The 16,165-nt window shown below is 40.4% G+C and overlaps 3 protein-coding genes across 6 annotated transcripts; 2 read left to right on the top strand and 1 right to left on the bottom strand.

Annotated features, from left to right (window-relative positions):
* Positions 1 to 1,179: 1,179 nt before the first annotated feature.
* LOC140768032 (DNA mismatch repair protein MSH7) lies at positions 1,180 to 10,150 on the top strand. Of its 2 annotated transcripts, XM_073108110.1 has the most exons (17): positions 1,181 to 1,748; positions 2,720 to 3,257; positions 3,465 to 3,560; positions 3,767 to 3,822; positions 4,207 to 4,273; positions 5,004 to 5,099; positions 5,350 to 5,481; positions 5,560 to 5,593; positions 5,661 to 5,708; positions 6,092 to 6,300; positions 7,039 to 7,165; positions 7,299 to 7,576; positions 7,790 to 7,975; positions 8,098 to 8,514; positions 8,609 to 8,705; positions 8,788 to 8,915; positions 9,470 to 10,149. In XM_073108110.1, exons 1-17 carry the CDS (start codon positions 1,432 to 1,434, stop codon positions 9,920 to 9,922), a joined length of 3,279 nt encoding a protein of 1,092 aa, XP_072964211.1. In that variant the 5' UTR covers positions 1,181 to 1,431; the 3' UTR covers positions 9,923 to 10,149. The 2 variants fall into 2 exon arrangements, with proteins under 2 accessions (XP_072964212.1, XP_072964211.1); XM_073108111.1 differs by lacking the exon at positions 5,004 to 5,099 and having other exon boundaries at positions 1,180 to 1,748; positions 9,470 to 10,150.
* LOC140768033 (uncharacterized) lies at positions 8,937 to 12,518 on the bottom strand. 3 transcript variants are annotated; one of them, XM_073108115.1, is made up of 4 exons: positions 12,427 to 12,518; positions 11,667 to 11,718; positions 11,435 to 11,594; positions 8,937 to 8,969 (listed from the first exon to the last, which is right to left on the bottom strand). In XM_073108115.1, the coding sequence occupies exons 1-3, from the start codon at positions 12,494 to 12,496 to the stop codon at positions 11,438 to 11,440; spliced, it is 279 nt and encodes a 92-aa protein (XP_072964216.1). In that variant the 5' UTR covers positions 12,497 to 12,518; the 3' UTR covers positions 8,937 to 8,969; positions 11,435 to 11,437. The 3 variants fall into 3 exon arrangements, with proteins under 3 accessions (XP_072964216.1, XP_072964215.1, XP_072964213.1); XM_073108114.1 differs by lacking the exon at positions 8,937 to 8,969 and adding an exon at positions 10,234 to 10,332; XM_073108112.1 differs by lacking the exon at positions 8,937 to 8,969 and having other exon boundaries at positions 11,273 to 11,594.
* A 1,873-nt stretch (positions 12,519 to 14,391) lies between these two features.
* Positions 14,392 to 15,906, top strand: LOC140768976 (uncharacterized). The gene is made up of 2 exons (XM_073109469.1): positions 14,392 to 14,841; positions 15,022 to 15,906. The coding sequence occupies exons 1-2, from the start codon at positions 14,439 to 14,441 to the stop codon at positions 15,768 to 15,770; spliced, it is 1,152 nt and encodes a 383-aa protein (XP_072965570.1). The 5' UTR covers positions 14,392 to 14,438; the 3' UTR covers positions 15,771 to 15,906.
* The last annotated feature ends 259 nt before the right edge of the window (positions 15,907 to 16,165 follow it).

The raw sequence follows: 16,165 nt of genomic DNA on the forward strand, positions 1-16,165 counted from the left end.
TGATTGTGAATCTTCCTTCATTATTGTATTTTTCTCGGCCCACGCAATATTTTGGGTTCATTTTCTTGATTAATGACTTTTATATGGTGATTATCCATTGACAATTCTGTTGTTATATTATTTGGACATAAATGGACATGTTTTATGGTTTGCTTCTAGTATAATTACAGGCAGGGCAAGATAAGCTCTTCGTCTTTGTACTGGGATACTTGTTGTTTCCCCATAAGCATTATGGTATATTGATACTTGTGGACTTCAGTGTTATACATACGCAGGAATTATGACTGGATTGAGCCTCGCCTGTAAATGAACGCGATTGGTTTGCGAATTGTTAAAGGATCTTAATCTCGTCAGAAGCGGATGCTCTTCAATCAACATTGCTGCATGGATATTCTTTTGCCTAACCTTCCCAGCGATTGGTTAGTTTTCGATTGACACTCCTTATCGGTACGACGCAGTTCGTTCTTGTCCTGTGTCGTTTAGGAGAGTAAACAAGTTTGTCAGCGATGTTTTGTTTTGGTTGGATTCTTACCGAACTAATTTTGGGAGAAATGCTCTTTCTATCTCTGTCTGAGCATTTGTTTGCAGGTGGCGGCTTAGCTTGGCTCACGATTGTCGGCTTGGCAGTGCAGTGACCTAAAACACTATATTAGCGCGAGATAGGTTGACTCGTCTGTGACTCAGATTAATGGAAGGATGGGTTAAATTGTTCAACCTATTATATTATACGCTTTGAAGCTAAGATATCTTTATATTAAAAGACGATTAATTGTTCCTTCAACCTATGGTTAGCTTAATAGTTCTTCAGAGCTAAAAGAGAGAAAAAAGAGAGTAAAGTTGTATTTATCCCTATGTAGTTTGATCTAATTGCATGAGACTTTTATGTACTTTTAATTATTAACCTTCTGTGGCCTGAATTAATATGTAACTGTTATTTGTAGCAAAAGTATATTTTTATAACAAAAATAATCGAGCCAAGCCATGAGGATTAAGGTGAGATTTGAAAAGGAGAAAAGAAGAGCTTTGTCGCGTGGAAGAGAAACGGGAATGACGATCGATTTGAAGTATATAGAGGGTGTTAGAGTAATTGAGCCAAATCATGAGGATTAAGGTGCGATTAAAAAAAGAGAAGAAGAGCTTTGTCGCGCGGAAGAGAAACGGGAGACTGACGATCGACCTGATGATTCGTTGGGCTCTTTCTTAACATTCAAAATTAAATCTCAATGCCTTCAATTATTTTCGCATATCAAAAGGGTAATTTCGTCATTCGAGTGCACGAGGAGCAACAATTTTGTCCGTATATCTCATCCCAATTCCATTTGCCGCCAAAACTTCCCCCTCTCCTCGCACCACCCGCATATAAATATCCCACTCCACCCCCTCCAATTCCAATCTCTCTCACTTCACCGCAATCCTCCCTGGAGCTGATCGATGCAGCGGCAACGATCCATCCTCTCCTTCTTCCAGAAGCCGCCGTCGGGGAACAGCAAATCCTCTGCCGCCTCTTCGAATACTTGCTCGATCCATGTCCAGATTCCGCCGATCGGAGAGCCGCCTGTGACATCCGATCCCGATAAGACCTTGCAAGGTCCGTTTCCGGACATCCGGGGAACCGATACTCCGCCGGAGAAGCCTCGCCGTCCTTTGTTTCCGGCGGTTGAAGACGATGGCTGCCGCAGAGCTCAGCCGGTATCGAGCATCTTGCAGAAGCTTGCGAGGGCACCTGTTTCGGGGAGCTCAAAGAATGGGTATGCAATTCTTCTCGTGCGCTAGGGTTTCGAGCGTTCCAACTTTTTTGATCTCTCTGTTATGCGTCTTATTGTGTTTGTGTACTTTGAATCGTTTCTATTTAAATTATGCTCTCGTGGATGTACTTCACGTCATTTTAGAGTAGATCGTTTTCTTACTCGTTGATCTATACTTCCGAACGAGTAGACCTTTTATGGAGTTCTCTTTCACTCCTCGGGAAATTAGGGTTGCGTCTTCTCATTTCGGCTTTACTTGGTTTTTGATCTGAGGGATAAGCTTTGAAGATTTTTTTTTATTTGACGAATTTAGATTTCTTATGTAAACTCCTCTTATCTTTACGACCATGTTGTCGACGATGTTCAATGTTAGATAAGCAAGCTAAATTATTTCATAAGGCCTTCATTATGGGGTTTCCTGAACTTTTTTATTTAATCTTTAGGAAGTTTCAACTGAGTGTCGTTGTCTCGTGATCCTGGCTGCTGTAGTTATATGTAGAAAACAGTGATTAAGTTGATCGGTGGTTCTAAATCTTACGTACTTTCTCGCCATCTTCTGAATGGATAGGTGTTAATAGGCTGTTAAATATAGTCTAGCTTTACATTGTTAAGTCTTTATTAACTTGTTTCCGTACTTGTGTTAGCTTCCTCCTCCCTTTTCGGATAGGAGATAACTATTTTTTCGCATATTATTGGAGCTTGACTAAGATTTACGCAGCTTGTTTATTTTATGACCTACAAATATTTAAATAGATGGATCTGTTGTTCCTAGTAAAAGTTCTACTCCGAATCTTCCACATATTTGATTAATTTATGAATGCAATGGTAACTAATTTTTGGATATTTTAGCCTTAAAATCTTTTATAAATCAAGCACTCCATGGCCTAAAACTGACTGTGTAGTCATGACAAGTTTGTGCACGGTGATTTATGCTTGCCAAAAAGTAAGTGTAATACCTTTACTGGTTTCTGCAGGAACCAAGGGGACAAATACTCCCCTACTTTACATTCTAGACCTGCTGAAGAGAACAATGTGTCTGTAGAACCTGAAACTCCTTTTCAGGAACGTTCAAAGACATTCATCTCGAAGTCTTTAAATGACTTCGATGGAGTGGATCCTCTGCATCTTGAACTTGACTTTGATTCTTTGGGGCCAGAGACCCCAGCTATGCGACCACTTGTTCCTCGTTTGAAGCGGGTACAAGAAGATTGGCATGATATTGACAAAAAGGAAGTTTCTTCCCCTTTAGGCTCTAGCAAAAGGATGAAGCTTCATGACTCTCCATTTCACAAGAAGGCACACAATGAAGTTTCTGAAAGTGTAAGCAGCAAGTTTCAGTGGCTCAACCCTTCCTCCATTAGAGATGCAAGTGGCAGGAGACCAGATGACCCAATTTACGACAAAAGAACTCTTTACATTCCACCTGATGCACTAAAAAAGATGTCTGCATCTCAAAAGCAGTACTGGAGTGTGAAATGCCAATATATGGATGTTGTCCTCTTTTTTAAAGTAGTAAGTCTCTTTAAACTTTGTTCAGTGCTACCTAGTATTTGTAAACTTCTTCAATCGTGACCCAACTATATACCAACTATTTAATCTACAAACCTTTAGTGTGAAGAGTTACAATTTCGTCCTAAAACAATATTTCTACATCAGCACTATTGTTATTTATTACTTAGATCCTACTAACGGAAAGCTGTATAACTTCCTAAACTCTAGGGAAAGTTCTATGAGCTGTATGAGATAGATGCTGAGATTGGCCAGAGAGAGCTTGACTGGAAAATGACTATTAGCGGTGTGGGTAAATGCAGACAGGTAACTTCCCTGAATCCATTTTATTAATCCAATATCAAAGCCACAGGTTGAATCTTAAGGATAATATAAATATGCAGATTTTGTCAGATAGTTGATCGACATCTTCTGGAAATCTAGGCTTATGATGCCTTGAGAGTTGTAGTTTTAGTTTCTTATCAGTACATCGATCACAGTCTAGAATCTGATAGTACTTATCTTCTGTACAGGTTGGTATTTCTGAGGCTGGGATTGATGAAGCCGTGCAGAAGCTTATAGCTCGAGGGTAAGGATCCAATTCTAGGGATTTGATGTCATGGTACTTTTTGGAGCCTTATTATTTGAAAATGTATCAACTAAATAGTTTTAGTTTGTGTTTATGATTCATTATGGTCTAAAGGCACAAATTTTCCCAACATAATGTCAATATCAACTATTTTGTTACCCATAAAAAATCTTGTTCAACATAAACGTAGGTAGTTAAATAGCAACAGTTTCTCTGTAAGAGTGGTTTTTAAGTTTTAGTCAGACCTTTATTGTCTTTTTTCCCCATTCATCTGGTACTGTTCTTTGCCCAAAGGGTCAAGATATCCTTGCATGTATCTTTAAGCTTGATATTTTGGTTTTATGATTCTCTACCATTTCTTCATAACTGCTATCTTGATCCTAGGTATAAAGTTGGAAGAATGGAGCAGCTTGAGACCTCAGATCAAGCCAAAGCGAGAGGGGCAACTTCTGTAAGTACTTCTCCTTGCCTTGTAAAGGTTGAAACTCAACTTTTGTTCAACACATTGTGATGTCGACCCATGAAACAAAATGGACGCTTGCTATTTGCTCCCCACATCTCCTCATAAACTTCACTCTGCAGTCTATTGCCTACTTGGACATCATCAGATTTAATTACCGGCAACTGTGAATTCTCTTTGCTTTCTTCAAAAATTTTGGATACACCTTTCAGTTTAAGAACATCCACATTGTAGTATCAGTCTACTTCGATTATGTACAGTTTTCTTGCCTTACATTTATGTTCCGAGATTTCTGAGCCCTAAGATTCCATGTTAGGTTAACTAAGTTGTCAAGCATAATTATGTGGTGATATGCAAGAAAGAGAAACAACAGATTAGTTGAGAAGACATAGTGATTAAGTCATCTTCTGTCTTATGATCTTGAAGGTCATATTTCAGGAGATTGTGCTTAGTGCCCTTGTCTCTTGAACCCCTTGGTGACTGTCTAACAGATATTTCATGTGCAAATGACCACTTGAGCTACTGTCAATCTAAAAGAGTTTAGCCACCCAAGTATGGAATGCTTTTGTTTTGGCTTATTTATTAGTATTAAGGTTCAAATCTTGGTCTTCCAGAATTCTCTTGGTGTAATAGAAAGAAATGATATCTGACTACATGTTTTATTTATTTAGCCTTTTGCTTCTGTAATTAGCTGATGGAATATAAAATGTGATATTTTTAGGTTATACAAAGAAAGTTGGTTCATGTGTCAACACCATCAACGGTAGTCGATGGTAGCATAGGACCAGATGCTGTTCACCTTCTTGCTTTAAAAGAGGTGCTTTTACTCTGCAAATCTTGATATTCTTGGGACATTGTCTCTAGCTGCTGATTATCTTGAGGCATGGGAATTCCATTTCATCCTTTGATGTTTCTACGTTTGTTAATCCATTTGCTCATCATTATCCAAGACAGATTGTACGCTAAGCATCATAAGTTTACACTTCCCCACTAGTGTTTTCGTACTCTTTACTCTTTTACTTAGAAGAATTGCCACTCTGACATTATTTGTCCATCTCAACTTCTAGGGAAAACAACTTTCAGAGAAAGGCTCTGCGGTTTATGGATTTGCTTTTCTTGATTATGCTGCTTTGAAATTCTGGGTGGGTTCTATCCGTGATGATGATTCTTGTGCAGGGCTAGGCGCTCTACTGATGCAAGTAAGTTCTTTTCTTCACCTATTTTTCTGTTGTGGCCTCAATGAATATCCACAATTTATTGATGGTCCCTTTTTGCAGGTTTCTCCAAGAGAAGTAATCTATGAAGGCTCAGGTTTGAACAAACTCTTTCATTTAGTTGTTGAAATCAAACTTTAACTTCATTAATCTTGTCGCTTCAGGGCTTTCCAAAGAAACTCACATGGCACTCACCAAATATGCTTCAGCTGGTAAACATTAGAATTTTGCTTGTTTCATTTTATTAGAAACGATGCTAAAAATTGTAAATACAGTAGGTTCCCAATGAGCCAATCAGGTTGAATTAATGATAATCTCTTAGTTTCATTCTTTTTTTTTTACAAGGAAAAATTGAATGGCTGATCAAGAGTATTTGTGCATCTGTGTTTTGAAATTTATGTTTGTTTGGGAGAAAGGAGATGACCCTTAGAAAACCAGCATGAATGTTGTGAGAGGGTACTTCATTAATTTGGAATTAGTAATGGAATGGTTCCTAGATCTCGATCAGTAGCTAAAATGTGCAGTTGTGGCTATTTGGGATTAATCATAAAATATATTGCAGCATTCTATAACAGCAATTTTGCTCGAAATGCAGGTTCCATTAAAATGCAATTGACTCCTACACATGCTAGCACAGATTTCTTGGATGCTGCTGAAGTTCAAAAATTGAATCAATTGGTACATTCTAAAGTTTACTTTAGAGCATCTACAGATTCGTGGTCATCAGCACTTGATTATGTGGTGAATCGTGATATTGCTGTTTGTGCTCTTGGTGGACTTATTCACCATCTGTCTAGGCTTATGGTGAGTGTTACATTACTGCTCTCCCCCTTTGTTCAGTCACCTTCTGTCAGAAAGTCCCCCCTGTATATGCAAATACATGAAAGCCCCAGTTTTTTGTATTTGATTAATGTCCCAAAAGCATATGCTTGCTGTGCAACCGCAATTTAGATCCCATCCCATGTGATTTCTTATTCTATCCATGGTAGCTACCACTATGGAGGTAGATTCAATTAATAAAGACTAAATAGGAGTTTCTATGAGCAACTATCACAAAACAACCATATAATAGTAGTTCTACACGTCTACGCACATTTTTAGTTGTGTTATCTTTTTACCTGCTTGATGCTGGTGTCCTTTCATGCAACCTTGGTTAGATTCTTAGATGGTTATGCTATTGAGACCTTTAATTGACACATGCTCAATCTCTTACCATGTAATGATAGGAATAAAAATTATTCAACCAAGTAGTTATCATTATTGTTGTTGTTGTTGTTATGCTCTCCTTTGAGTTTCACTTGTTTCTAGATGAAGTAATTATGTTTTTGAGTTTGTCATCTTCCACAAAAGGCCTGAGTCAAATATAATCCATTTGATCTCTAGGTTTGAAGACACTAATCATGAGGTTGTGCATGGTAGCTTGAGGTTTTATGCAATCATTCAAACTGCAAAATTGCATCATTAGCATTTCTAGGAGTTAGTTGTTATACTTGCAACACAAAGCGGTATCTCATGTTCTCATAGTTGTCCATCTGAAATCAGCTAGAAGATGTTCTCAGAAATGGTGAAATTTTGCCTTATCATGTATATAAAAGTTGCCTAAGGATGGATGGTCAGACTCTCGTGAATCTTGAAATTTTCTGCAATAACATTGATGGTGGGTTGTCAGGTATGTGTGCTATTATTCTCCTACTTCCTCCTTTTTCTTTTTTTTCTTCTTTGATAGCTAACATATATTCAAATGGAAGGCATTTTTTTTTTCTATGCTGACTACTTGTTTTTCTTTCCTTTTTCTCATGAAGGAACCTTATATAAACATCTTGATCACTGCATAACTGCATCCGGCAAAAGACTTTTAAGAAGGTGGATATGTCATCCCCTTAAAGACATTGACGATATCAATGATAGGCTTAATATTGTCGAGGGATTCATCAAAGATTCAGCTCTAGTCTCCATCATTATTGAGTATCTTCGCAGAACTCCAGACATCGAGAGACTGCTGGGACGAGTCAAGTCTACTATCGGTTCATCATCTGCACTTCTATTGCCTTCGATTGGAAAAAGAGTATTAAAACAACGGGTAAGTTGGTACCTTCCCTTTTGAATGTGTTAAGCTTTCTTGGATGGGTGGCAGTGTTACATTTGTTCTTGATCCAATATAGTTATCATTTTTTTTGTCGGAGAAACAATCTAGTTATCATTTCTAAAGTTACATAAAAGGGTTAAAAGCCATGAGTACTTGGCTCAACTAGCGACAGTAATTTTGCTTCAACGTGCATCTGGTCTATTTCAGGTTAAAGCATTTGGTTCTCTTGTCAAAGGTCTTAGAACTGGAATAGACTTGTTAAATTTGTTGCTGAGGGAAGACCACGGAATCTTGTCACTATCAAAGCTGGTCAACCTTCCAACACTAAGCTGTCTTGGTGAATTCCTGCATCAATTTGAAGTAGCCTTGGATGAGGACTTTCCACAGCACCAGGTTTGTTAAATCTACTACTTATTACATCCGAGTTAGGTTTCTGCACCAAATGCTGAAGCCTAGAAGCATAAGGAGTTCCTTTTACTCGGCTCTGTCTTCTGACTTTATGAAAATTTTCCTAGGATCATGATGTGAAAGACTCTGATGCCGAAACTTTAGCTGTTCTAGTAGAGCTTTTTGTTGGAAAGGATACTAAATGGTCTGAGGTCATCAACGCAATCAACTGCATTGATGTGCTTCAGTCCTTCGCATCAACCACAGCGACATCATGTGGTTCTATGAGCAGGCCAGTGTTTCTGCCCAGGAATTCAAGTTCTGTGGGTTACAACAAAGAAGATAAAGGCCCCGTACTTCAAATGAAGGGTCTATGGCATCCTTATGCTGTTGCACAAAGTGCGAATGGGTTAGTTCCCAATGATATTTCTCTTGGTGAAGACCCAACTGGTCGCAATCTTTGCGCATTGCTGCTGACCGGACCAAACATGGGCGGGAAATCAACATTAATGCGTGCCACCTGTTTGTCTGTTATACTTGCCCAGGTTAGAAATGAAACGCCTATCGTTTGATATACTAATTTACTTAGCTATTGATTATAAAGTTTCGCTCTGCTTCCTGCCATGTTCACTATTGCAGCTCGGCTGTTACGTACCTTGTGAATCATGTGTGCTGTCTCCTGCTGATATTATCTTTACGCGGCTTGGTGCTAATGATCGGATCATGTCCGGTGAAAGTAGGTGATTCAAAACCCACAATATTGCTCTGCTGCAATTTACAGATGCTCTCATGTTTTTGGCAATAATACCTTTTTACAGGTACATTTTTTGTTGAATGTGCGGAGACAGCATCGGTACTTCGAAACGCCACTCAAGATTCTCTTGTGTTGCTCGACGAGCTTGGTAGAGGAACAAGCACATTCGATGGATATGCCATTGCCTACGCTGTAAGTTTTCCTTCCTTTTAACTTGTTACTATGTACGGTGTAATCATGTAAGTGCTGCAATGAAAAGACAACATCAATCAACAAAAGGTTATTAGGCATAACCCTATAAACTTGTCGCTCTAAGAATATTCTTCTCGCATCCTCGAAGAGGTGGATTAAGATGTACGTTAATTGTAGTATCTACTTGAGCATCAGTAGAAGTAATTACCAGTAAGGACTAAATTCCTATCTATGAGGCTATTAAGGGCTAAAGCTATCAAAAAAGAAAGATTTTATTATTATTATTATTATTATTATTATTATTATTATTATTATTATTATTATTGAATGTTAATGGACGCATACAGTTCTTACGTCTCTGATCTAACCTGAAGAGCCATCATCTTTTATCAGGTATCATCAGAAGTTGAGTCTCAAAGCATCTCATAATATCCTGTAGAAAAGAGTGTTAATTTTAGGATTCTCGCAAGTTTCATTACCTCCCCGTCTGTGCACCCACATACCTGTAAATTGTAATGTCTCTGGTCTAATTCTAATCTTGGAAGTCTTGTCAGGTATTTCGCCATCTGGTGGAAAAGGTCTGCTGCAGGTTGCTTTTCGCCACTCACTATCACCCTCTCACGAAAGAATTTGCTTGTCACCCTCACGTGAACCTGCAGCACATGGCCTGCGCTTTTAACCCAAGAAGCGGCGAGGAACTCGTCTTTCTCTACCGGCTCTCGAATGGAGCCTGCCCAGAGAGCTACGGTCTGCAAGTTGCCCTGATGGCAGGGATCCCGAGCCATGTAGTCGAAGCTGCGTCAAAAGCTAGCCAAAAGATAAAACTGGCCATCACCCAAAATTTCAAGTCAAGCGAAGGAAGATCCAAGTTTTCCACCCTTCATGAAGAATGGCTTAAAACCCTTTTGGCTGTTTCCCGGGTTAACAACAGAGGCTGGGATGAAGATACCTCTGATACATTGCTTTGTTTGTGGCATGAACTAAAGAGTCACCACGCCATCAGTTAAATAATGATAGGAACAAGGTAGGTAACCTTTTCGCAAGTTTAGAAAATTTTGAACAGATCCCATCTTATCCTAATCCTTAGGGAGCGGGATCCTGCCCAGGTGTCTTCTCTACGTAAAAGCTACAAGTACAATTATGTAAATTTTTAGTCGGCGATGTAAATGCGGGTAGTTGAAATCGCAATACCTATTGAAAGAAAGCCATTACTGCTTATGATGTTATGTGCGAGTAATGACTGAAACTAATAACCATAAAATCACCTCACTTGCATGAAGATTGGGAAAAAAAAGAGAGGAAAGGTTTCTCATATGTGGCAAAATTCAACGTATCCCTCGGACCTCGGTCCATATCTATCTGACCACAGGAGCTCCTGATGATGATTGTAATGGCAAATTCAATATATCCTTCCTGCCTGCGGTCAGATTAATAGAAAACAATGTCATAGGAAACGAGAATAATGTTCAGAATCACAGCGTTCCAGTGCTTGTCATTTGCACTTTTACGTGAATCCTACCAGCGACATGTCATATTATTTGTTTACTGTTCAAACTGCTGATGATGTTGAATGCATTTTAAAACAACCTTTATTCCAACAGCCATCATTTAAACCAACGTATCATTATGATAGATACTCTGTCAGAGGCATCTGGACTAATGCTGCACTAGGGACATTATGGACGTTTTGTTTCTCCAAGGCATTGAGAGTTATATGCAAGACAACAAATGCAAATGGTTAAGCAAAAGTTTGCTCTAGCTTCATGTTCTAAGGTTTTATATGCCTACAAATACATACTAGATAACTGTCTTACATGCTTACACATAACATAGAAATATCTATAGATGCAAAGACTTCAGCACAGTAGAAAAATTTCTGCTCCAAACTACAAATAAGGTCATCAGTTTGAAAATTCCAGAAGTGTGTGTACCTTGCAGGAAATCCATTGATTTGCAATGATGGTTTGTTAGTATAACTTTTCTCTCCGTGGCTAACAATTCTAAAGTAGGATTTGCATGAGCAATTTCAATAATACCATGGAGCTATTTACACAGCATATGAATTAATTTCACAACGATGGGATAATAAACAAGCAATTATAGATCACAGAAGGGCATGGAAGAAGCGAACAAGTCATCAACAATACTTAGATTGAACATAGTCAATCAAACTGCATAAAGTCTCTAAAGTTATCTTTTAGGACAATTGCAGCAAGGTGTATATATATATATATATAGAGAGAGAGAGAGAGAGAGAGAGAGAGAGAGAGAGAGGGCACAGAGACATGCTCTTTGTAATCAAACTCCTTTACATTCTAATTTCTTAGCAACTAAAAGGACTTCAAAACAGTGTAAAAATAGGGTCTGTGTGTGTTATGAAAGAGAAAGACAAGCCAATATCCACAGTATTCATATCCTAATATATGTGGGTTGGATGACAAGCAAAATATATGTTCAAGGATCATATGATGCTCTAGAGCTACACAATCAGAAAGCTGCAGATGACTAAAGTTGTCTACCTGTCAAATTGCGTCACTGCCATTAAGCATCTCTAACACAGCCATAGCGGCTTTCTGGAATCGTTCTTTCTCCTCCTCCAGGATCGTGTTTTTAACAGACGCAGACTCCTTGCACTTCTCTATCTCTTCCATTATCTCACCAGAGCTTTGCTCAATCTCACTATCCAACAGATGTTTTAATCAGGATCATTGTGAGATCAATAATTAGGAGTAGCAATCTTATGATGCTCACCTTGTCATCTTAAGCATCGTCTGAATAGCTCCGTGTACCTGCTTTGAGACATCTGTTTCATATATTTATTGCAAAATAAAGATCTAGTCGAAGAACAGTAGAATTGTGGTTAGAGATGCAAAGTAGAAATGCTCCCATCACCAGAGGAGATCACATAAGGGAATGTTGTTAAGTGGCGACTATTTGATTCGAGAGGTAAATAGATAATATTTTCAGTAGATAATCACATATCCAAGCAGAAAACATCTCGCCTCATCAGATCTTCTACATCTAAACAAGAAATCACAATGTTTTAACTCAAGAATTTTTATAGATAGGATTTAGAAACAGAATGCACTGAAAAGATTATAGCAAAGAACAAAATAAGGATATGGAGCGAAGGAATTTGTCAGGTCTCAATAATTCAACAGAATTGATGAATTAATGTAATATCTTGAACAAAAACAAAAAAAAGATCAATGAAATCATGGCAGAATTTATCGATCGCAAATCCCTCACCAGACCAGAAACAAAGATGCTATGGTACTATGATCTCAAGAAAACGGCACAATAATCTCGAAGTATTCATTGTTCTGATCAACTAAATTTACGAATTCCTTCAGATCTTGAACAAAAGCAAACAACTAAATCCAATTAAACTACTATATATCTTAACAGATCCTAGCAAATCCCTCACGACATTCCAGAGATGCAGCGGCGATTCGATGAGATCGCAAGGAAGCTTCACAAGAGAATCTAGGGTATCCGGAATAGATCGTACCGTGGAGGAGAGCTGCGATGTGGGAATCGGAAGGCGATGAATCCGCGAGGATCGCCTTCGACTGCTCCATCCCGAGCGCTCAACGAGAAGACGGAGACGAAGAGTGCTGTAGATATAGGCGGTGGCATCGATACTTATACCAGGACATTGGAGGGAAATGGTTTGATTTCAAATCTCAAATCCGACATTTCTGATCAAACGGCTAGGATTTCACTACTGGATTGATACTGGGCACGTCATCAGGCGGATCGTTGAGTAGAGCTATCAACGTAGGTCCTTTTCCTGAATAACTAGTTTTGGTTCAAAATTTTGTTCCAGATATAAACGAGTTTGACACGCTGGTTTAATAAATGAGTTGAATATGACTCAAAATTTGGGCTCAAATTATAAATGAGCTAAATACGAGTAAAATTTAGGTAGCTCTTGTTCAGCTAGATATAGCTCGAATACATACATACATACATACATACATGTTATGTAAATACCTAAAATTCTATCTCCCATACAAGTTTTTATCTCTTGCAAAATACCTACATAAAATTTTAAAACCCAACATTTTTATTTATAGAGTCGGTTCACATTGGGTTTTTCCGTGTCGCATTCGAATGCCCTTGAGGGCGCGTTCGAACGCGCCCAATATCAGAACAGCAGAACCAAAGGGGCATTCGAACGCAAGAGGAGATCGTTTAAAACACCTGTAGAAAATCTGTTCTTGGATTGGCTCACGTTCGAACGTGACTAGGCTATTCGAACGCCTGCATCACAAATTGCTCTTTGTCTGGAACTTGCGTTCGAATGCCCCCAGGGTCCGTTCGAATGCACTGGCACATTAAGCCTATAAAATGCTAAATCTGAATTTGATCCTAATTCCAACAATACGTATATACATATATATTATTGACTTTTATACTCAAGTCTAATAGTTAAAAATTACTTACTAAATAATAGGTAATTAAGTTGTTTGATGAAAATTTAATGGTTTTAGTCCCATAAATTTATTAGGTTTACTCTTAGCCTGTCAAGTTGAGCTAGCTTTGTACGAGTTTGTTTTAGCTGGTCAAGCCAAACTGCCGAATACGCTCGAATTCTTTATAAGCCGAACATTATATAAGGTTTCAGCTCATTTTAATTCCAAGCCAAACAATGAGCAAAGACCTAACTAGTTCTATGTTCGGCCCATTGACGCCCCTATAGTTGACAGGAAAAGGCCAACCAGACAGCATCGGACGGTTATTGACTGACGAACATATAAGGACCGTGTACTGCAACTAGCATGCATGACGGACTTGCTTAATTGCAATGGTATTTGTAGATTGTTATTGCCTAATTGGGTGATGTTCATATGTCTGAGAATATATTTAGTAACGTTGCTGATGTGTAGAATTTCCTCGGACTAGATGGGGGTTTTATCTCCGTGATGAGTTCGTTTTAATTATCGTTATGTGGAATAAGGTATCTTAGAGGAGGTTAAAACACACTCGTGTTCGCCTCTCCTAACTCGACAACCAGAATAGCGGGGGCAGTGAAGACTGCATGCATTTATTATTTGCGTACCAATCTTTAATGAAAAAGAAAACCCCAAAAGCATACACCAGCACGAGAGAACGCAGTAGAAACTAGAAAGAGGTCCAAGAAGAGAAGAGGTTTAATTTGCGGAACACTACGTCGTTTTCTTTTATATCCGGATGGGTTGCAGCTGTTCTTGTCTTGCATATTCCCGAGAGAAAGAAAAAGGTAAAAGAAAAGAGAATGATAAAGGAAGGAAGCCATGAATGCAGGAAGCGCGAAAGCTTCACGTAGAAGAGGAGAGATGGTCGTCCAAAAGCAAAAGGCGGAGCATTTAATCGCCGCTGCTCTACCGACTACCAGGAACCTTCACGTACCTTTCCCAAAGCCAATTAAATTAATTACACCAGCCAAAAGAATAGTTTCGAGTAATGGCGGGAGAAGTCCTATTTAAACGTTCCAGCTTCTTCCATCTTGCATGCAATCCGAAACACTTCGATCTTGTCATGGGTAAGCCTACGTTGATCCTATTGGTGGTCTTAGGGTGGGCGGTAATTAGTGGTACAGCTAGAAATATTGGAAATGGTGGGAAGCCACTGAAGAAGCCGGAGTCCTTCTTCGATTCTGGATGGGGCTGGAGTAGTGAAGGACGGAAAGGGCGGGGTTTTGGGCACTCGGTTAGTTTTAAGAAAGGTGGGAGTTTTATCTATGGGCTTGGGAAACTGGGGTTTGGTGTTGGTAATGGTGGGGAAAGGGTTGAAGATTGTGCGGGAAAGGGAAAAAAGGGTGGTGCGGTTGGTGGAGGTGGTGGAGCTGGCGGTGGAGTTGGAGGTGGGATAGGAGGAGGTGGTGGAATGGGAGGAGGGATAGGAGGAGGTGGCAGAGTGGGAGGAGGGATAGGAGGAGGAGGTGGTATAGGAGGAGGTGGTGGAATGGGAGGAGGGATAGGAGGAGGTGGTGGAATGGGAGGAGGGATAGGAGGAGGTGGCGGAGTGGGAGGAGGGATAAGAGGAAGAGGTGGTATAGGAGGAGGCGGTGGAGTAGGAGGTGGTATGGGAGGAGGGATAGGAGGAGGTGGTGGTATAGGAGGTGGGATAGGAGGAGGTGGTGGTGTAGGGATTGGTGCAGGTGTGGGCGGTGGAGGTGGACTTGTTATCGGCGGCGGCGGTGGAGGTGGTATTGGTATAGGTGGTGGGATTGGAGTGGGAGCTGGGATTGGAGTGGGAGCTGGGATTGGAGTTGGTGGAGGTGGAGGTGAAGGTGGTGGAATAGGAGGTGGAAGTGGAATTGGTGGCGGAGGCGGCGCAGGCGGCGGCGGTATTGGTGGTGGAGCTGGTAGTGGTATTGGCGCCGGAGTCGGCGGCGGTAGTGGTGGTGGTATTGGTGCAGGAGGCGGCGGTGGTATTGGTGCCGGAGCCGGCAGCGGTATTGGTGCAGGAGGCGGTGGAGGTAGTGGTGCCGGAGTCGGTAGCGGTATTGGTGGTGGAACTGGTGGTGGTATTGGTGCAGGAGGTGGCGACGGTATTGGTGGTGGAGCTGGCGGTGGTATTGGTGCAGGAGGCGGCGGCGGTATTGGTGGTGGAGCTGGTGGTGGTATTGGTGCAGGAGGCGGCGGAGGTATTGGTGCCGTGGGCGGCGGCGGCATTGGTGGTGGAGCTGGTGGTGGTATTGGTGGCGGAGCCGGTGATGGAATTGGTGGAGGCGGAGGAATTGGTAAGGTTGGTGGACATCATAGAGGTAAGAAGCGCATAGGAGGAAGGCGGGGTGATCATAGTGGACAACGTGGTGATGGTGGCATTAGCGGTACTCCTCTCAATGAGGAGGTTAAGAAGCCTTAGAGGAATTAATCTCCAGGAAAATATTCTGCAAGGTGCTGGCATATGTCTCTTTGTTTTGCTCGCATGAGAATAACGTTAGTTCATTCTCTATTATCCTTTTGTTGTAAGCTTGTTATGATCTCTTATTAATAGTCTCATTCGATGCATAGAAGACCACTTTGTCCTCTTACGTTCTTCCTTAATTGCGTACATTCACGTAGTAGGAGGCTGCCACGTACCACGGTAGTTTGGTCCACCATTTGCCTACAAACCCATTCGTACGTAGTACACGTCACGTAATTATTTGCCAACGTTTGGGCTTTCATATGGGCCGGCCAGTTCAATGGCAATGGGATAGAGCACTTATCCAACCCTTCTATAATCTAATTATATGGGATTAGTTAAAGATTAACACT

Source organism: Typha angustifolia, chromosome 10, assembly GCF_048772165.1.
Source record: "Typha angustifolia cultivar Huaian chromosome 10, ASM4877216v1, whole genome shotgun sequence".
NCBI lineage: Eukaryota > Viridiplantae > Streptophyta > Magnoliopsida > Poales > Typhaceae > Typha > Typha angustifolia.